Source organism: Pipistrellus kuhlii, unplaced genomic scaffold (assembly GCF_014108245.1).
Source record: "Pipistrellus kuhlii isolate mPipKuh1 unplaced genomic scaffold, mPipKuh1.p scaffold_m20_p_9, whole genome shotgun sequence".
NCBI lineage: Eukaryota > Metazoa > Chordata > Mammalia > Chiroptera > Vespertilionidae > Pipistrellus > Pipistrellus kuhlii.
Genome location: NW_023425595.1, coordinates 9,664,772 through 9,686,765, shown reverse-complemented (window position 1 = coordinate 9,686,765; position 21,994 = coordinate 9,664,772). Strand labels below are relative to the sequence as shown.

The window sequence follows — 21,994 nt, the reverse complement described above, 5'->3', positions numbered from 1 at the left end:
GTTCCTGAGATTTCAAATGATTCTTGATGCTTGTTTAAAATAAATAAATAAATAAATAAGCACACACGTCGAAACTGGTTTGGCTCAGTGGATAGAGTGGATAATCGGTCTGAGGACTGAAGGGTCCCAGGTTCAATTCCGGTCAAGGGCATGTACATTGGTTGAGGGCACATCCCTGGTGGCGGGTATGCAGGAGGCAGGTGGTTGATGTTTCTCTCTCATCAATGTTTCTAACTCTCTATTCCTCTCTGTAAAAAAAATCAATAAAATACGTAAAAAAACAAAAAACAAAAAAAACACATACACACAAAAAACAAAACAAAGAAAACCCTGGAGTTCAGGACCCATCCAGGCTAGAGGCAGGGAGGGACTCTGGTGAATTCTTAAGGTTCTAGTTGGCCTTCTGAAAAGCTATACCTAGCCCTCTGTGAGGGCTAGCCTAACTTCAAATGATTTCAGCACCTGATTGGATTGAGGTAATCCAGGATTGATAGTGCTCAGGCCATCTGCCAGAAACAAATGTAAATCTTCTTTGAAGGGAGATTACATTGCTCTAGGCCTTACAGTGACCATAACTTATATTCCTATTGGCATAGGCCACATTTGAAGCTCTGTAACAATACTTGATATTATGTTAAAGAGATTAAAAAATATTGATTTGGAAAAACTATACAAGGAATGGGGTATGGGGATACTTGAGAGACCAGGCCTATATAGTTTAAGATTCTAACCATTAAATTTGACTCGGAAAAATACTACCTTAAAAAACTGTTCTTTACATAAAATTTGCTACAATACCCTTTTTTTCCTTATGGCAAGTTCAGGGCTATTTGGCATAGCAGTGTAGTTCTCAAGGCATATATAATATATTGCATAGAAGGTGAAGTATTAGAGTGTGCAGATGAACAATTATCCCCACACATGTAAACTGCAGCTTGTGTGGTGTAAATATATCTCCCTGCTTGGAACTGCCTGTGTAACATTCTCTCTTTGGGCTCTGTGGTTTCTCAATACATTCCAACTGTTTGGCGGCTGGGGCTTGGCTCGGCAAGCACAGATAAACAGCTTCCTGGAGCAGGTTGCCAGTATGAGGAGCAATGACCTCAGCAGAGAATGTCTGCTTTTCATTACCCTGAGCACATCACTGTACCACTAAAACTAAGAATAGGAACAACACAAGTTAGTTAGACTTGATTGGCTCAAGTCTCCCATTACTCCTTGAATTTTTTAATGCTGGCAGCCAGAGGAAAGAGGGTAAAATGAGGAATAGGTAATAGGTGGGGGAGAGGAGATGTAGAAAAGCGTTCTTAGGCTATTCTCTGAATAAACTAAATGATGAATGACACGAGTAACACTAAATAGCTAATAGATGTGCAGAAAATCATCAAATGCTTTTAATCTTAAAAAAAAAATGTACAAAATGCAAGGTAAGCAGAAGATGTTACCAAAAACAAGAGAGACTAAAAAGTTCTCAAGATCTTCAACTAAAGAGAAAAAAGAGGAAGACTGTCCTTTTCTAAGACATCCATGAAGAGAGAAGCAAAAAATCTCACAAAACGCCGAAACCAGTTTGGCTCAGTGGGTAGAGCGTCGGTCTGCGGACTGAAAGGTCCCAGGTTCGATTCTGGTCAAGGGCATGTACCTTGGTTGGGGGCACATCCCTGGTGGGGGGTGTGCAGGAGGCAGCTGGTTGATGTTTCTCTCTCATCGATGTTTCTAGCTCTCTATCCCTCTCCCTTCCTCTCTGTGGAAAATCAATAATATATATATATTTTTAAAAATCTCACAAAACTGGAGTTAAAGAGGAATGAAACATAATGGAAACGAATTATACCTACCCAAATATTCTACACATGTCATTTCACTCGACTTAACCACCTTAAGAGACAGGTATCATCATCCCTAGCTATGATCGTGCCTTGGAAAATTATAATAAGAACATTAACAAAGACATTTATTTTTAATGTTATTTAATGACAAAGGGATGAATTTAAGTCTGTTTCTACGACCACCCCAGAAACAAGGCCTACTGTTGCAACCCAAGAGCTCAGCAATCCTGGATCATTGTGTCCTAAAATAAATTTACGTGCTCACGACATTTTTCTGATAAGATAGTTCCCACTGTGCTGGTCAGAATTACATCTAGGAATTGAAGAAAGGAAACACAGCTATGGCCTCAGACAGGAAATTAGTTGAACATGACCCCTCTTGAGGGATCCTGAGAAACAAGTTGTTTTGTGGGGAAGTCACTGACTGTAAAGATGCACCTGCCATGAATGGGGCTGGAAGGTCAGAGACAGACAAACATCTTAGCAGATCATAGTAACAGAGAGAAGATTCATTTGATTTTCATTTCACTTTTCTCAGGGAAGAAGAACCTTTATGTGGCTGCCAAAACCCTAACTGTCCCTCCTCCTTCCACTCTATCCCTTCCACCCCCATCCCAGTTCATTAAAACCTTCTGGTTGAAGGTGCCAGATTGTGTCATTCTTTCCTGCTCTTGCGCCAGGCCTGTGCCGCCAGCACCACAGATCTAGAGTTCTGAGAAAACCATGGAAGAAGTTGAAAGCGCTGATAAATTGCTCTATTGTTGATGAAGCAAAGTTTCAAACGGTCAGAGGGTGGTATGAGAAGGAATATCAGGACTTGGATTGGATCAAATAAAGATTCTTCATATTCTTTATAGATTAAAATAAATCTAATAGTTTCTTTAAGGGAAAATATTTAGTGTGTAGAGTTACACTTAAATTTTATAGTAGCTTCCATATAAAAGCAGCTAACATGAAAACAGAAATAATATTACTGGGTCTTGAGAATAATACTTCAGTCAAGAATGGAATGCCTACATTTTCTCTTACTGAATGGTTTCACGACAGCTAAATTTCTCTTAACTTGTAAAAAGGGAGGGGGCGGGGAAGTAAGGTCTTTCCTTATGGGGAGAATCTGGGCCCAATTATTACTTCCATAACCTTTGACTCTGACTTCTAAATGAGTCAAGGGACCAGTGGGCTGTGAAATGGCTTCCTCAGTCACCAGGTCAAGTGCTGCTGGATGTTTTCCTGTAATCAAAACACGACGGTACTGAAGAAGAGGGATGGATTCTAAGTAATAAGTAGCTTCTTATAGCCTCAATGTAGCTGAATTCCCCCCCCCCATTTTTTTAATTAAGATATTATATGTGTACATATCTTACCAATGCAATTTTACCATTGCATTTTGTAGCTGAATTTTTAAGCTTCAAAATAGATTTTGGTGACTCTAAACTCACTACTACACTCCCCCCTCACCCCCTCACCGCCCCCCCCACCCCGTCCTTTTGCTGTAGGATACTTCTAGTAATATAGAAAAGAGCCGAATGCTCTATAGATCTCACAAATGATGGCTTAACAAAAGTGCCTGGGCCAATACAATGAAGATAGGATTGCATTAGCTCAAGGCAAAATCTATTCCTGGCAATTGTCTGAGTCTGTGAGAATCCAGATGACAAATGGGGAATTTTCTGTTATAATGTGACAATTCCAACTAAGAACTAAACTATGGAAAAAAGATGGGGTGGGACTGGAGAGAAGCATTACCCTTTTAGAAGAAGCTTACAATAGGATTAGTCACCATTTCTTCAGCACACCACATTTTGGCTCAGTTTGACAAAAATAAGTAGGAAAAACATGGAACAGAAATGGCCCAGAAACATATCAAGTCCATCCCTCATTCAAAGCTATGAACCTGGAAATCAGTGAAGTCTGGTTTGACCTGATGTTTTTCTTGTTGCTCCAAATCTCCACTCCTCTGTTACCATGAGCACAAGAAGAACCCAAAACAACATTACTTAAATGTTGGATGGTGGATAATCCTAAAAAAAATCTGCCAACTTTAAAAGTTTACGCCCTGATTGTTCTAGATTACTTAGGAAAGAAGTGGGTCATCTTTTTGTAGGGCTTAGAGCACCTGTTTAAAAACAAAGAGGAAGAATACATATTTTATAATCATGAACTATTTTCATTAAAGTTACATTTCGAGTGATTTAGGAACATGCACAGCTTTTTATATCTGAGAATGAGTTAATGAAGTTCACACTTCATGGGTTTATTCTAATCAAAACAATACAAAAGGAATTTGATGTTGGTATCTTTTATAAAAGTATATATACATAAACAGGTATACAACTTCTCACTGAATTCTGATTATTAATATGTATCAGGTGGACTTTTCTAAGAACTGAAAAATATTTCCATCTCCATATTTATACCATATATCCTCCCATATAATAAGGAGCTAATATGCTAATTAGACCGAACAGCAGAACAATCTTCCAGACGAAGCCGGGGCTGCGAAGGTTGGCTGAGGCTTCGAGGGGCTGCGAGGGCTGAGCCCCTTGCATGAATTTCATTCATTGGGCCTCTAGTACACAATAAAAGGCTAATGCCGTGTTTCCCCGAAAATAAGACATCCTCCGAAAATAAGACCTACTTACAGGTTTCCTTCTGAGTGAAATATAAGGCATCCCCTGAAAATAAGGACCCCCCTAGGCTAAACATGAGAGATTTGGTCCACTGATTCTGAAAGAAATAGAGTCACAAGATATTCACCAGGAAATTCAGGAATTGGATTGTTATGATGATGTTCCAGAAGATGATGACATGACTGTCATTGAATAAATGAGTAAATTCTTGATACTGTAGGATTCACAGTTTGTCTGGTTTGTGTTGACAAGTACTGTACTACTGTACTGTATACAGGTAATAAATTTCCTTTATTTTCATTTAACAATAAATGTGTACCGTATTCTTCTTCAGGAAAAAATAAGACATCCCCTGAAAATAAGGCCTAGCACATCTTTGGGAGCAAAAATTAATATAAGACACTGTCTTATTTTCGGGGAAACAGGGTATGTAAATCGACTGAACAGTGGAACAACAGGTTGCTATGACACGCACTGATCACCAGAAGGCAGACACTCATCACAGGAACTGCTCCCTAGTGGTCAGTGCACTCCCACAAGGGGATCACTGCTCAGCCAGAAGCCAGGCTCACTGACAAGTGTAGCGGCAATGGTGGCAGCCTCTCCCACTCTGCAGCAGCGCTAAGGACCCCTTGGGGGATGTTTGACCGTCAACTTAGGCAGACATCCCCCGAGGGGTCCCGGACTGTGAGAGGGGCCAGGCTGGGCTTAGGGACCCCCTAAACAAGTGCACAAATGTCATGCACCGGGCCTCTAGTATTAGATAATAAATAATTTTGATGACTAATTATTTTACTTTCACTTATTATATACTAGAGGCCTGGTGCATGAATTCATGCATGGGTGGGGGGCTCTGGCTGGCCTGCCCCAATGGGAGCCCTTTGGGGCATGCCAGCAGTGGGGAGGGGCCATGTGTGGTTGGCTCCACCCCGATTGGGGTGTTGGGGACTGATCAGGGCCCGAATCAGGCTGGTTGGCTGCCACAGTGCATGTCATAACCACCAGTTGTTCTGGTCATTCTGCCATTTTGGTCACTGGGCTTTTATATATAGATGAGTAGCCCATGAGGGAGGCCGATTACCTATAAAGTAGCTTTCTGTGACCCTATTAAGGGTATTCTATTCTGAGTAGCAGCAAATAAAATCAAATATTATAGAAAAAATTCTCCACTTGTTGTTTGCAAATAAGCTTAGGTAATAAAGGTGGACAAAGAGAAGGTAAATCACCTCAGCTATCACTTACTGGCTCTCTGATGGGATAAGCCCTGAAATGCCATCTTCTCCAAGAGGCTTTCCTGGCCATCCTATATATCACATTACCCCGATTATTTCCTTATTTATCTTGCTACAATAATTAGCTGGTTATGTAACCTTAGGAATGTTACTTTTGTGTGCTTGAATTTCCTAATGGGTAAAATGAAGATAATACTAATATCCCACCTCATAGTATTATGAGACTTAAATGAGATAATACATTATAAGCTTAGAACAGTACCACCTAGCACGTAGCAAGTATTTATTAACTATTAGCTACGGTCATCATCATCAGTTTAATTCTTTATTGACTATCTCCCTCATTAAAACTTTATGTACTTTTTAAAAAAACTTTTATTTTAGATAGAGAGAGAAGGGGTGAAGAGGAAGAGGAGAGAAAGAAACATCAATTTGTTGTACCATTTATGTGCCCTGACCAGGGATCAAACCCACAATCTTGGTGTGCTAGGATGATACTTAACCAACTGAGCTACCCAGCCAAGGCTTCCCTCACTAAAATTTTAGATCCATGAAGGTAATTACTTTATTTGTCTTGTTCACCATTATATCTCCATTGCCTAGTACACGCAGGCCCTGAGTAGGGGCTAGCTCAAAAATAATTACTGAATGACTGTTGTCTTATATTCTCACATATCCTTAGAATAAACCTCAATCAATGAAGGTAATTTGTGTACTTGTGACTAAAACAGTCATCATGAAAACTTCCCAGAGAACCTAAAATCATCATTTTTAAAAACAAAACCAAGACACTTGATCATAAGAAAGAGCCCTCCTGGGCCCACCAACCAAGACCACAGAGTATCATTCTTTTCTATATTAGTAGGTGGAGGTCAAGCTCCCTGATACCACAGTGTTGTAACTATCAATTTAGCCTGTAAAGAATGGTTCCCAATCCTGATAGGAATTCTCAGATTTCAGCTTGTTTTTCTCTCATCATTATTTTCCAATGTCTTAAAAAACCACATTTCTCATTTTCTCTTTACCACAAAACCTGGTAACACTCTGCTGTGGTTTCTAAGTTACAGCTACTCCAGCCTCATTTTCTTGGATGTACTTCTACAGAGGTCCTGACCTGGTGCTGACACTTGGTCTATTCTTAGAGTGGCACCTCTAATTATTAATTCCTGTTACCTTCCACTGGTTGAAAGACAACATTCAGAAGTAGAGGTTGCATACAACATAAAAGAAAATCCTCAGGGATTTAGAATCCTTCTTTCAAGAGTATCCAGAGAAATATGATCTAAAGAGCTCACAGTCTTGCAGACACACATGCATAGTACAGCTTAGCTACTCATGTTTTACGGCTTATCCAGATTTGCTGGAACAATCATAGGTTTGTTGGAAAACACTAACAGCCAAGGAGTGACAGCACAGGTGAGAGGGCAAGCAGACCCAGAAGAGAACATCAACAGAAAAGCCTGCCACAAACAAGAGCACTTCTATCATTGTTTAAAGGTAAATCATCCATCATTAAGATCATAAAAATCTTTCCACAGTTGATATGGTTCAGTTGGTGGGAGCATAATTCCATGTACCAAAGGGTCTCGGGTTTGATTCCCAGTGAGGGTACATACCCAGCTTGTAGGTCTGGAGTGCATATGGGAGGCAAATGATCAATGTTTCTCTCTCCCATTGATGTTTCTCTCTCTCTCCCAATCCCCTTCCCCCCCACCCCACCCCCCCCAAAAAAAAAAAAAAAAAAAAAAAAAAACAACAACACATCCTCGGGTGAGGATTAAAAAAAAAAAAAAAAAAAAAATATTGCCCTAGCCAGTTTGGTTTAGTGGATTAAAGGTTAGCCTGCTAACTAAAGGGTTCCAGGTTCAATTCCCATCAAGAACATGTACCTTGGCAGGCTCCTCCCTAGCCCAGGCCCAGGTGAGGGCTTGTGTAGAAAGCAACCAATAAATGTGTATTTCTCTCACATCCGTATTTCTCTCTGTCTTTCCCTCTCACTTTCATTCTCCCTAAAAATCAATGGAAAAATATCCTCAGGTGAGGATTAACAAAACAAAACAAAACAAAAAAGAGTATGAAAATCTCAATGTGTGAACTTGAAAATGAGAGATGAAGTGTTCGGTTAACATATTTTTTAAAGTGTTTCCCTATTATTTAGAACCAGCTCCAGTTGTATCCCCCAATACTAAATATTAAAGTGGCAACGAACTGAAGTCACCAGATAAGACTATGTAATAGTTCATGCGGGAAAATTAAAATAATTTAGAAAGTATAGCTAGAAGAGACTTCAAAATATCTGGTTAGGCTTCCAGCAAGATTAGGCAGTATAGTGACCGGGAGACAGTTGAGAAAACTCCTTTTAAAATACCACTAACAGGACTTGATTCCTAACTCTGCTTCTTACTCACTTGTGAACTTAAAAAAGCTATTTTAACCTTCCTGAGTCTGTTTCCTCATCTATAAAATAGAGATTATAATAGTCCAAAGAATTACAGTGGCTGAGACGCATGAATTTAATAAAAAAATCTTTATTATAAAATATAATTACTATATTATTATTGGCATGTAAGACTTTATTATATCCATTTCGTAGATGAGTAACTGAAGCTCGGAATATTTCAGAAATTTGACCAAGATTATAAAGCGAGGACTTATAAGAATAAGGATCTCTGCTTCTTAAGGCAGTGTTCTTTTCACTTCATCATGTTTCTATGAATCAATATAATCAAGAGGCCTAAAAAAAAAAGGCTTTTCACTAACAAAACGCACAAATCAAAGCAAAATCAGTAGGCTCTACTGGTTCAAGTCTTATCCACAAAATACTAATTCCTATTCCAGCAGGCTTCCACATCTCTCAAGTTTTGTGGAATTTGTTTGTGTGTATTTTTAAGGATTTTGGAGCTTTGATACTTGTTCACTTCCCAAAATAACTTGCCTCAGGTCAATATGGTATCTCAGAGTTATAGAAGTCTCAGGTATGTGCCATTCACATACATTATGTAGTTTTACTTTCCTGAAGATAAAAAACAGATCACTCGACAACTAGATTTCTATCGAGTTGTGGAAAATCTTGAGTGTTTCACAGTGTATTGGTAGATAAAAGCTACAATCAATAGGGTTATACGTGTTACCATTCTGAGGGTTATACGTGTTACCACTGACTCACTAGAGTACAGTATCAGTTACACAGACCAGTAGGGTTCACTTTTGAGTGATATATATGTACGTAGTAGACAGATTCTTAAATGACAAATATAGAGCTTTATAAAAAAGAATCAACAGTGCAGCTGGCATGACTTACATCTATCTATGGACCAGGAAATTGCTATTCGATTCCCAGTCAGGGCATATGCCCAGGTTGCAGATTCGGTCCCCAGTATGAAATGTGCAGGAGGCAGCTGATCAATGATTCTCTCTCATCATTGATGTTTCTCTCTCTCTCTTTCTTCCTTCCTCTCTGAAATCATAAAAAACATATTTTTTTAAATAATAAAAAGAAAGAATCAACAAAAAAAGAAAAACAAGAGATATCTTTAGTTTTAACAAGATCAAGAATAAGCGTATAATATGCAATAACAAAATATAGATATAGCTGTTGATTCAACATGTACCAATATCTGTTAGTTGCTAAGCATTGTGACAGGCCCTAGGAATAAAAAGATGAAGAGGAAATGATGCCTCAAGGAACAGGTAGAATAGGGAAAAGACTTATAAAGGAGATGAGGGTGGGGGAGTAAATTAAAAAAAAAAAAAAATGGCCCAAACCGGTTTGGCTCAGTGGATAGAGCGTCGACCTGCCGACTGAAAGGTCCCGGTTCGATCTCGGTCAAGGGCACGTACCTTGGTTGGGGGCACATCCCCAGTGGGGGGTGTGCAAGAGGCAGCTGGTCGATGTTTCTCTCCCATCGACGTTTCTAACTCTCTATCCGTCTCAATTCCTTTCTGTGTAAAATCAATAAAATATATATATTTTTTTTAATTAAAAAATTAAAAAATGGGAGGGGGAGAAGCATTGCCTCAGAAGAATCACATTTCACTTGTCAGGGAGCCTAAAGGGTGCAGCTACAGATTAAATGGCCTAGAAACTTAACTCCTAGGCTTATCAGTTTCTGTAAAAGCAAGCAAGACTATTAAATCTCAGTCTTTATTCCCTGCCCACCTTGTTTGCTTAGCACATCATGAGAACAACTGAGATTCCTTTATTTTACCTCCTTAGAAGCCTGGGAAAGGGACTGGATCTGCTCCTGGAAAGCCCGTTTTTCCCAGAAACGAAATTCCAATCCATAAGGAATCTAGATTTTACTTGTGAGACCTGTTGCTCAGCAAAAGAGTTTGGGAGAGCCAAGAATTCCCCTAGTCTGTCTGGAGTGGCTCAGCTTATTGTGTGTCGTCCTGTGTACTGCAGGGTTGCTAGTTCAATCCCTGCTCAGGGCACATACATAAGACCACCAATTTCTCTCTCTTTCTCTCTTCTCTCTTTTCCCCTCTTCCCACTTCCTTTCCAAGCTACTTCTCAGGTAAGGTTTTTTTTAAAAAGAATTCGCCTAACAACAACCCATTAGAATAGTTGTCTGATCCCCAAGGAACCTCTGGAGAAAAGAAAGAAAAAAAATATGTTTTCCAGGAGGAGTTTATGATTCATGTTAAATAGAAACCTGTAAGAGTTGATTCTTCCTTTCTTAGAATGCTCCCCCCCAAAAAATTAGAACAAAAGGAAAGAGACTTCAAATGATTATATCTGTAATAATAAAAGCATAATAAGCTAATTAGACCAGATGTTCTTTTGGATGACCTTCTGGATGAAGCCAGGGCTGCAAGAGAAGCCCAGGTCCTAGGTGCCTGTTGGCGACTGGAGGGAAGCCTGGGTTGCAGATGCCAAAGAGAAGCCGATGCCAGTAGCAGGGGGAAGGAAGGCCTACTACTCTTGCATGAATTTCATGCATTGAACCTCTAGTAAATATATAATGTCATATCAGTAATAAAAATAATGCTTTGTATTCCTTTAGCAAATCCTGTCATGATGACCAAAGAGTTTTAAAGTGATTATCTGATTCAACCTAAAAGCATTAGGGATGTTAAAAAAAAAAAAAAAAAAAAAAAAAAGCAATCATTTTGACTTTTACACATTACAAGCATACTATACAAAGAAGTATAACCCTCCAAAGATATAATCTATGATGTCCTGCCTTTAGAAATACTCTTAAATCATTATGTGATTGAAACAGCATCCTACAGAAAGAAAACTGCAAGGGAACATCATCCTAAACATTTAAATGAAAAAACTAGCCATGAGCTGAAACCGGTTTGGCTCAGTGGATAGAGCATCAGCCTACAGACTGAAAGGTCTCAGGTTCGATTCCGCTCAAGAGCATGTACCTTGGTTGCGGGCACATCCCCAATGGAGGTGTACAGGAGGCAGCTGATCGATGATTCTCTCTCATCGATGTTTCTAACTCTCTATCCCTCTCCCTTCCTCTCTGTAAAAAATCAATAAAGTATATGTATTTTTAAAAACTAGCCATGAAAAATACAGGCTAAAGGTACACTTACTAAAGGAAATCAGAGTGAATATTTTGAATTACTAGAAGGTAAAAAATTATAAGTGGGATCTAAAGAAACAGATCTAATAAATCAAACAAGCAGTGTAATCATGACCATCATGAAACTTATCACTGGACAAAACTAGTTGCTCCAAGGACATGTTCCAAAACATATTTGGGCCGCCCTGGACCAGCCTACCAAAACTAAGTATTCACTGCACCTCATAATCAGCTTTGTCCTGCTCTATTCTTTATGTACCTTGCCTGCTTCCAAGTGCCTTCTCTGGGCTCTCTATTAGCAAAGCATTCACGTACTTACTATTCAGTGAAGAACCTGGCAATACCATACTGGCTAACATCTTCCTTATTTTCTAGCAGTTGGCACACTGCATCCTCCATGTACGTGAGGACATGTCGCTGAGCTGCCAAGAAAAGAGAAAGAGAGAAAGAGAAAAGAATCACTGTTTAAATACATAGCCTTTGGAGTTTTGAGAAACCTGAGTTTCATTTTCGACCTTACCAATTCCTAGCTGTATGACGCTGAGCAAATTACTCTCCAAGCCTATTTCCTCATGTAACAAGTGGATAATAATACTATTACTGTTAGTAATGACAATGTTATTAGTACCTACACACCATAGGATTATAAGAATTAAATAAGGTAATGCATGTAAAACACCAGAGTTCTTGGCTTGCTATATAATGTATATTCTTAAAAGCCCATCTCAAAGGGCTATTGAGTGTCTACTTCAGTAAACAACAAAGGCCAGAGCTTCGGATATAGCTGGTGCTCAACAACTGACTGTTCCTCCCCCTGAATTGTAACGTTAGAAGTATGACAATGGTATTGAAGGCACACTTCAAATAAAAACTTCCAGCTCAGGGTTTTCCACTTATCATCCCAAAACACTTTTATTTTATTTTATTTTATTTTTTAAAATATATTTTTATTGATTTTTTACAGAGAAAGGAAGAGAGAGGGATAGAGAGTTAGAAACATCAATGAGAGAGAATTATCGATCAGCTGCCTCCTGCACACCCTCCACTGGGGATGTGCCTGCAACCAAGGTACATGCCCTTGACCGGAATCGAACCCGGGACCTCTCAGTCTGCAGGCCGACGCTCTATCCGCTGAGCCAAACTGGTTTCTGCCCAAAACACTTTTATTTTCATCACAACTTCCTTTTGGAATAGTGAGAATGAAAAACCCCAAAGTGATAAATATATCCTGATAAAACGCAATTCCACAAAGTTGCTGCCAAGATGGACATCTGCCTCTTTCGTAGTTTTATCCTTCAAGAAAATATAGATAAATTACCTAAAAATGAGTATTTCACAAAACTATTCCTACAATGCTGACACTTACGAAGCAAACAAGTTTATCTATCCCAGCGGTTTCCTTCACCTCTGAGAGCCTTCATTTAACAACGGTGACCTAGGGCTCATGTGCACCAGCTTAAAGTCCACATGAACATGTTTGCATTCTGTTTGTTATTCTGTTCATTTGAGTGCTTCCCACAACTAACAACCATCAATCACTGCAGAGGTTCTTCACCCCCAAAAGATGGGAAGACAAAATCAGTGCTTTATCAACAGTTTCCAAGTGGAAAACTACTTCTCTAAGAAATGGCAAAACTGAAGGAAGCTGTGAGATAATACATGCCAATTTCTGGTATTAATTGTTTTATAATTAAGTACATATTAAATTGAGAGAAGAAACAGCCAAGCTAACATTAAAACCAGCTATATTTTCACTTTTGTATTCTCCTTCCCTTCTTCCACCCATTTATCCTGACCCTACAAAAATATTTCTTCCTTTGTCTATATGGGCTTCTATGACTTAGATCTACCTAAGGCGAGTACAGGAGTTTTTTAAATGGTAGAAATGAAAGTGCTCTGCCATACTTAGAAGCAAATCATGCTACTTCTCCCTAGTTCCACAGGCACAAGTAAGTGTGAAAGCCCTTTAACGAAGGAATGTTTGAATCAAAGTACTTTTATCCTCCTAGAAAGACAGAAGAAATTTTCTGGAAAACAAACTTTTTTTTTTTTTTTTTTTTGAGAGGGGGAAAGAAAAATAAAGGATTATACCTGTTTAATCTACCAATCAGATGTTTAGAGTTTAATATAATAATGTTAACAATAACAGCTACCAATTTTGAGCACCTATGAAACTTATTGAACAACAATGTGCCAGATACTGGGCTAATTATTTTACACCAAAGGCCTGGGGCCGGAGGTGGGGTGGAGGGGAGGGGGGCACGTCCCTCAGGCCAGCCTGCACTCTCTCCAATCTGGGACCTCTCTAGGGATGTCTGACTGCCCTCTCACAATTCAGGACTGCTGGCTCCCAACTGCTCTCCTGCCTGCCTTCCTGATTGCCTCTAACTGCTTCTGCTTCCCACTCCCATGCAAGCCTGATTGATGTCTTAACTGCTCCCCTGCCAGCCTGTTTGCTCTCAACTTCCCTCCTCTGTTGGCCTGGTCACCCCTAACTGCCAGCTGGTTTGCCCTAAAGGGTGTCCCGGATCAGGGTGGGGGTTCCCTTGGCATGGGGTGGCCTGAGCAAGGGGCCTGTGGTGGTTTGAAGGCCAGTCATGCCCCCTGGCGACACAAGTGGAGGCCCTGGTATCTGGAATCTATTTACCTTCTACAATTGAAACTTTGTAGCCTGGAGCAGAGCCAAGCCTCCTGCTCACTCGGTGGCCAGCAGCCTTTTCTGTTTGGATTTGTTTACCTTCCATAATTGAAACTTTGTACCCTTGAGTGGAGGCCTAGGCTGGTAAGGGCAGGTGGGAAGCTTGGCCTCCCTCCATCTCTCTATGGCTGTATCCATCTTGGTTGGGTTTATTTGCATACTCACTCTGATTGGCTGGTGGGTGTGGCTGGTGGATATAGCGGAGTGCTGGTTAATTTGCATATTAGTCTTTTATTAGGTAGGATGCATTATTTCATTTAGTCTTTTTTTGTTTGTTTGTTTTGGGTTTTTGTTTTGTTTTGTTTTGTTTTTTAAATATATTTTATTGATTTTTTTTACAGAGAGGAAGGGAGAGAGATGGAGTTAGAAACATCGATGAGAGAGAATCATCGATCAGCTGCCTCTTGCACACTCCCTACTGGGGATGTGCCTGCAAGCAAGGTACATGCCCTTGACTGGAATCGAACCTGGGACCTTTCAGTCCGCAGGCCGACGCTCTATCCACTGAGCCAAACCAGTTTCGGCTGTTTTGGGTTTTTTTAATTTCTTTATTGATTAAGGTATCACATATTTGTCCTCAACCCCCTCATTTAGTCTTCACAACAATCCTATGATACCCTGTTTCCCCGAAAATAAGACAGTGTCTTATATTAATTTTTTTTCCCAAAGTTGCGCTAGGTCTTATTTTCAGGGGATGTCTTATTTTCGTGGAAACACGGTAGGTGTTTTGATTATTTCCATTTTTACAAATGGGAGAACTGAGATTTAGAAAATTAAAGTAACTTGCTCAAGATCATGCAGTTAGTAAAAAAGAGAGGCCAAGATTCAAACCAGTTTGCCTCTTATCAAGAACCCCTGCTCTTAACACTATACCGTACTGACTTACCATTGACATTTTATAATAGTTTGGAAGTAAATATGATTTTTACACATAGACAAAGATAGGGGTTTATATTGATAATAAAATTACCTGAGCGATGTCCATTTGTGTCTATATGAACTCATATGTCCGTGGCGGGGGGGCGGGGGGAATTAACATTTGCACAAAGTTAGACCTTAAGAACCATCCCACCCTACCCCCCCTAGTTCACAAAGTGGAAACAGAAAGCCCTGGTGCTCTTTTATCCGTGGGAGAAGAGAAGCAGCTAAGAAGAGCCAGCAGAGGCGGGAAAAGGTGCCTCCCCTCTGAGATTTCACACAGACAGTGTGAAGAACTCTGATTGCAGTTCTCTGGTGGTTTCCTTCACCTGCAGCTCTTATCAGCCCAATGTTCCCTTTGTGGTTAAGTGCACCACCCAATCCTGAAAAACCCTTTCAGTTTATCAAACTTCAATGAAACAGAAGTTCAAAGCTCTTGCCTGGCAATAAAACATGAAGAATGTCATTTTACATTACTTTTTAAATGCAAAGGGAATACGCTTTAATTTGTGTGAATGATTAAAGAATACAAACTGCACACCTGCATCCCCGGAGGGCAAAGATATGTGGGCACCTTAGCTGCCCTTTTGGAAAAGGAAAATCATCTCAGATTGCCATTTTCTCTCTTGCTTTGCTGGGACTTCCACAAGACCAGAATCAAGTTTGCTTTCAAACGTGTACCAATAAGGCTCTATTGTTCTGAAATCCACACTGAGGCCCAAGCATCGATGTCTTGCTCAGATAGGAGCTCTGTCTGAGATAAACACTTATAACTTGAACATGCTGCCCTGAAAAATCCAAGTGAAATATGAGTAAACACTGTATGATCTTCACATGAACCTCTCAAGTGAAGGAAATTGTGGATCAGAAACGTCTTGGTTCTGTTGAGTCACCTCCTGATCTACAATATTAATCTCTATATCAGAGACGCTCCTGCTATATAAAAGGTTTCTGGAGTCATACTGACCTCAATTTGATTACTAGCTCTGGCAATTATTAACTTATGTGGCTTTTAAAAAGTTACCTAATTTCTCTGCCTGCCCTTTTCTAGATATAAAATTGGAGAATAGTAGCTACCATCTAAGATTGTAGTGAGGAGAAAATAGAATAATGTATGTAATAATCTTAGCATATTGCTTGACACATAATATGTGTGCTATAAATATAAACTGTTTTTATTATTGTTATTGGTTGTTACTATGTATCCCTCCACAGCACTGCAAAACTCACAAGACAATAGGGTTTTAATGCTAATGCACACCAAGAGAAACCTTCTATAGCCTTCTACTCACTTATTTACAGTTCTGTTCATTCAACCAAATATATTTATGGATTATCTTCAAAAATTCCTGGGTTATATTAAACCATACACACACAGGGAAGACAGAAGTAGGTTTATAGTTGTTCATATGGAGCCGAAACCGGTTTGGCTCAGTGGATAGGCAGGCGTCTTCAAACTGCGGCCCGCAGAGTAGTCTGATCCGGCCCGCCAGGTTTTTTGGGCAGTGAGCGCAGCCAAGGTGTTACAGTAGGAATTAGTAGTTCATATAGTCCGGTCCTCCAGCTCTCTGAGGGACCATGATCTGGCCCCCACTTTAAAAAGTTTGAAGACGCCTGGATAGAGTGTCGGCCTGCAGACTGAAAGATCCCAGGTTCGATTCTGGTCAAGGGCATGTACCTTGGTTGCAAGCACATTCCCAGTAGGAGGTGTGCAAGAGGCAGCTGATTGATGATTCTCATCGATGTTTCTAACTCTCTATCCTCTCTCTTTCTCTCTGTAAAAAAATCAATAAAATATATTTTAAAAAAGAAAAAATATAGTTGTACATATGGAAAAAGACATGTAGGTTATGATGATTACAATATCTTTATTAACTCAAAAGAATGTCACAGTGCAACTATAAACCTACTTTTGCCCACCACTGTATAATAATTCACATAATCATATACCCATTTCAGTTATAGCCTTTAAACATGTGGGAAGCATTCACTTATTAACTGCTGCTCAGAAGACTCTAATTTATATGGGGAAAGTCCAAGACTATTTCTTTTTACTCCTTTCCAAGGCTTAAATACCATCAAAGTATTAGTTGTTTGTTTTGCAATTAAATGATAAGGGCTCCCATTTGGAAATGTTTGCTTGAGGGGCCTAGAATTTCCACTTACAATATTAGTTAGACCACTCTTATTATTAATACAGAGTTCCTATACTAGAATAAATAGTCTCACTGGAAAAATATTCACATTATATGTAATATTAATAAATATACCCAACAGCAATAGCAGTGTAAGAGAAAAGCAGAATATACATATTCAATTTAAATATGACTTTTTCTTCCCATGACAGAGTGCTTTTGAGAGACATTTTGTTTTTTGAAGCCTCTGAGATGCTGGTTAGCACAAATAAATGTTGAATTAAATTAAAGCAGTCCTCTGAGATTAAAAGAAAATTATTGCTATTACCAACAACCTGTCATGTTAACTTAAAAAATTCAAATTCAATATCATTTATAAATCACTAATATGATATAGTACTGATCTTGTTAAATACAAAGACTTAGCTTAATGGTTTAAAAATTAATAGACCTTTAAAATTAATTACTTACATCCTCTGTCTTTATGGTATGTCCTGATCTAGGGATATAGAATGTTTTGGGGAAATATTTTATCACCCAAACATGACCATCTTTGATCTTAGACCACACAAGACCAATTTCCTTTAATCAAAGGAGATGGGGAAATGAGGAAAATTAGCACATGCAATCCTTATACAACCCAATGAGGTAGGTAGTAAACTGTTTTTGAAGCTCAGAAAGGTTAAGGAACCTGCTCAAAGTCTTAATAAATGGCTAAGCTACGATTCAAAATTTGACTCCAAAGCCCATGCCCTAACTCTCAAAAGCAAAAACAAAAACAAGGTGTTCACTTCAGCAGCACATATACTAAAAGTGGAATGCTACAGAGATTAGCATGGCCCCTGCACAGGGATGACATGCAAATTTGTGAAGCATTCCATATTTATAAACAAACAAACAAAAACAAGAAAAAATCTAAACACTTATAGTGTATCCCATTTAACACTGTATTATCTAGATATTGCTGGCTTTCCATTGTTAATACTAGTAAAGAAGCTTAAATTGGGAAACCAGACAGTTGAATTACTGGCATGATCTTTACATTTTAAAAAATGTTTATTTCTAATTACATATGTAATTATTTTCAAAGATTCAAATAATCCAGGACCAGTTAAAAACCAAACCCATTTCCTACAAAATAATAGCATTCTAAGTATTTTATGGGTATTAATTTTAAGCATTTTAATTAATTCTAAGTATTTTATGGGTATTTAATTTTCAATACTATGAAATAGGTACTTTATTTCATCTCAATTTTATAGATAAAAAAGAAAGATTCATTTATGTAATTTATCTAAAGAGTGAGCAGCAGAGACAAGATTTGAATCCATGTCTTTGGTCTGCACAACATTATACTGTAGCCTTTATTGATTTTAATATGTTGTTATTGATTTCAGAGAGGAAGACAGAGGGAGAGATAGAAACATCAATGAGAGAGAATCATCAATCAGCTGCCTCCTTCACGTCCCCTACTGGGGATTGAGCCCACAACCCAGGCATGTGGCCTTGACCAGAATCGAACCTGGGACCCCTCGATCCGCAAGCCGACGCTTTATCCACTGAGCCAAACCAGCCAGGGCTACTGCAGCTTTTCAAGAGTTATGCAACATGACTTTTATCAAATGGACTTTTCTAAGAACAAATTTAAAAATTAAGGAAATACCTTTTACAATAATAGTTAATTATAAAACAGACAAAACTAATACATCACTTTTGGGCATCCAAACCACTGCTATACAGCTAGTCAAAATACCTAAAGGCAAGCCAGGGACAAGCAAAGCATTACACATGTGTTAACATCACCTGTGACAACAAAAACTAGAGGTGACTAAAGATCTTTATGTAAAGTAGGGGATGGAAAGCTAAAGTTTACTTACCTCAACCAATAGATAAGTTAACAGCTGTGCAAAGCTGAGTGCGTTGACATTCAAACAGTCTCTAGTTAACCATAATCCTTCCCTCCTCCCTTCTCCTTCCTAACACTGGTGATTGTTAATATTTTGGGGATGCCAATTAAGGCTAAGAGCTTAAATCATATTGCTTCCATATTTCCAGACTAAATCTCATAATGTAGAATTAGTTGGCTGGAGTTTTGCATTGTTTTAAGGAGGCTTTTACAGAGGTCCAAACTTAAAACACTTAGCTAGCTCACCATAACAAAGAGTACTGCCTGAATGTCAGAGAAATTTAAAGTGGCACTTAAGTTTCCCACAGTTGCAATCTATGGGAAATACCCAAGTAAAATTGTCATCACAATAGCTTTGCAAAATAGTTCCTCAAAGAGCAGTCTAGTTACCAAATCAACTCCATAAACAATCACAAAACGATTTTCCAGAACCAGGTTTTAAAAAATAACAATTATGCTGAAACCGGTTTGGCTCAGTGGTAGAGCGTCCGTTTGCGGACTGAAAGGTCCCAGGTTCAATTCCGGTCAGGGGCATGTACGCTGGTTGCAGGCACATCCCCGGTAGGGGGTGTGCAAGAGGCAGCTGGTCAGTGTTTCTCTCTCATTGACGTTTCTAGCTCTCTATCTCTCTCCCTTCCAATCTGTAAAAAATCAATAAAAATATTTAAAAAATAATAATAATAACAATTATACCTATACATTGACAAACATGGAATAAATCATGTACCACTTATGTCATGCCAGGACAAAATATACTAAAGTTAAAGGGTGAAGATTAATTGTGCTATATAGTCATGGTTAGCCTTTGAGGCAAACATGCATTTATAGATTACTAGCAATTAAGTTTGGTAATATGAAATTTAACTATGGATTAGTGATATTACTGCACCTACATAAGGTACTAATGCAATAACATCATTCCTTGGCATTTTGCATTCAAACTTTTCCATTAAAATTAGTTGGCACTCACAATTCACAAAACAGTAACAGGATCTCATTTTATCTAATGGCAGAAAGATAGAGAAGAGTTCTAACTTAAGGCCGCTGAAAATTCATGGGCTTAGAATTCCTCTCTCTTCTGGTTGATACTGCCTCTGTAGGAAGGTGGGGATTCTTTTTCAAATCTCACACAGTCTCACACGTCAGTCCCTACTTAAAACTATGTCCACACTCTACTTCTGAAATGTGGCTCATAATAGTGCTCAATAATCCCTTCAGGTTTCTGTTTTTGTTACAAAAGTAAAGTATTTCTAATATAGATATTTATAGATGCCCCAGAAGCGTAGGCCAAAGTGCACAGATGTCATACATAAAGAGCACAGACTAGAGAGAGAGTCCCTAGTTTAGTTAACATAGAAAACGCGTGCCAACACATTAATTTAGCTGAACATATCTAAATTAATGGTGTAAAACTCTTAAGTAGCCTATAAAAAATGTATTTTGGACTTTATTTTTACAGACTGACATAATTTTTTTTAAAATATATTTTATTGATTTTTTACAGAGAGGAAGGGAAAGAGATAGAGAGCCAGAAACGTGGAAGAGAAACATCGACCAGCTGCCTCTTGCACACCCCTACCAGGGATGTGCCCACAGCCAACGTACATGCCCTTGACCGCAATTGAACCCGGGACCCTTCAGTCCGCAGACTGATGCTCTACCACTGAGCCAAACCGGTTTCGGCCTGACATAATTTTTGATTCATCATTCTTAGGAATGTTGCATTGTCCAAGCCTACCTTTCCTGCCAGGCTCAAGTGGAATGCCACCTTCTTCATGAAGAGTTCCCTGATTCTCTCCAGAAGCAATCTTCCTTTTCCTAAACTCCCTCAACAACTATTTTAATTTTTCCAATATCATCCTACTCCTTAAATACAGATAGGAACCATGACTCATTTATTTTTTATACCCTTTGACACTCAGGACCATTCAGTGTCTTCCACATTGCAGTCATTCGAATAGTTATTAAACAAACACATAAACTGTATCCCTATTTATACATCCTGATACTATTGTTCATTCAACTCAACCATTTTAGCACTGTGCCTCCCAGGTGGGAAACACTAAGTACCAAAACACAGTCTGTGATACAATATTAGGGTTCTTACAGGAGGAACCTCTTTCTGTTGCCTTTTTACTGTTCCTTCTCTCTCTTCCAATGGGAAAGCACTTGTTCCTTCCATTGTTACTAAGAGCCTCATTATGTTCAAGGGAAAGTGAAAAAAATGCATTCGATGCAATTACCAGTCCCTCACAAATTTGGGGGCTTTTTGTCATTTCAACATCCAGGATTTGAATAAAAGAAAGTCCAAATCCTTTTCACTCGTAAGAACTATGTTCTTTTTTCCTTTTGAAACAAAATGGAAGGACACAGCACAGGAAGCAGTCCTCAGTAAGCCACCGTTCATAAACAGCTTTGCTCTGAGCGTAACAAAGGTTCTGTTGTGCTCTTGCATGGCAGGGCCAGTAAGCAGCAGGAGCAGATGAACTCTTTAAGAAACAAAGGTTCTGTCTTCATGCAAATGTTTGCATTAATAAAAAATGAAGAGAAAGATATAGAAAATGCAGGCTAGCTGGACATAATAGGCTCTAAACGGGAGGTTTTTCACATTTTTCAGGCAGAGTCAGCAGGTCTTTTAAAAACTTTGTCATTCTGAACATTTCACAGACATCACAAGAAAGACATGCAAATAATAGAAGCAAATCAAAGGACATCCCGCTGCTCTGCTGGCGCCTCCCTCATCCACGCCTGGTTTGTCATTTTCTGTTAACCCTAGAGCTGGCTGCTGTTTTGTTGAGGAATGGAGTCCCTGGCCCATGTGGCAGTACATGTCCAGCCAGCTGGCCCTGGCACTGATGGCATTACAATGCAAGCCATGTACTACCACTCAGGGACACGTGCTGCCAGGCAACAAGTCCCATGTGTGATTATTACACACTGGCTTACAAATCTGCGTCGGAAAGAACCTCGAAACTAACCGCTTAATAAGATATATCACCTTGAGTGTGAGCATCACTGAATAATTCTCTCAAGATGGACTTACTGAGGACCAGTCTTTCAAAGTGAAATATACAATAAAGGCCTTAAAATAAATATAGAAAATTAA

The 21,994-nt window shown here is 39.0% G+C and overlaps 1 protein-coding gene and 1 non-coding gene across 4 annotated transcripts in view; one reads left to right on the top strand and one right to left on the bottom strand.

The window, feature by feature from the left end:
- The window catches only part of CUNH11orf49 (chromosome unknown C11orf49 homolog), a 126,042-nt gene that overhangs the window by 88,722 nt on the left and 15,326 nt on the right, over window positions 1-21,994 (bottom strand). For 2 of the 3 annotated variants that reach the window (XM_036427781.2, XM_036427780.2), the window contains exon 2: window positions 11,551-11,653. The exons of the other annotated variant lie outside the window; for it this stretch is intronic. In XM_036427781.2, the coding sequence (XP_036283674.1) occupies window positions 11,551-11,653 (103 nt within the window). The remainder of the gene's footprint in view (window positions 1-11,550; window positions 11,654-21,994) is intronic. 3 annotated transcript variants of the gene reach the window in all.
- LOC118713894 lies at window positions 17,766-17,869 on the top strand. Its single transcript, XR_004986439.1, has one exon. It is a non-coding gene; the product is annotated as a U6 spliceosomal RNA (small nuclear RNA).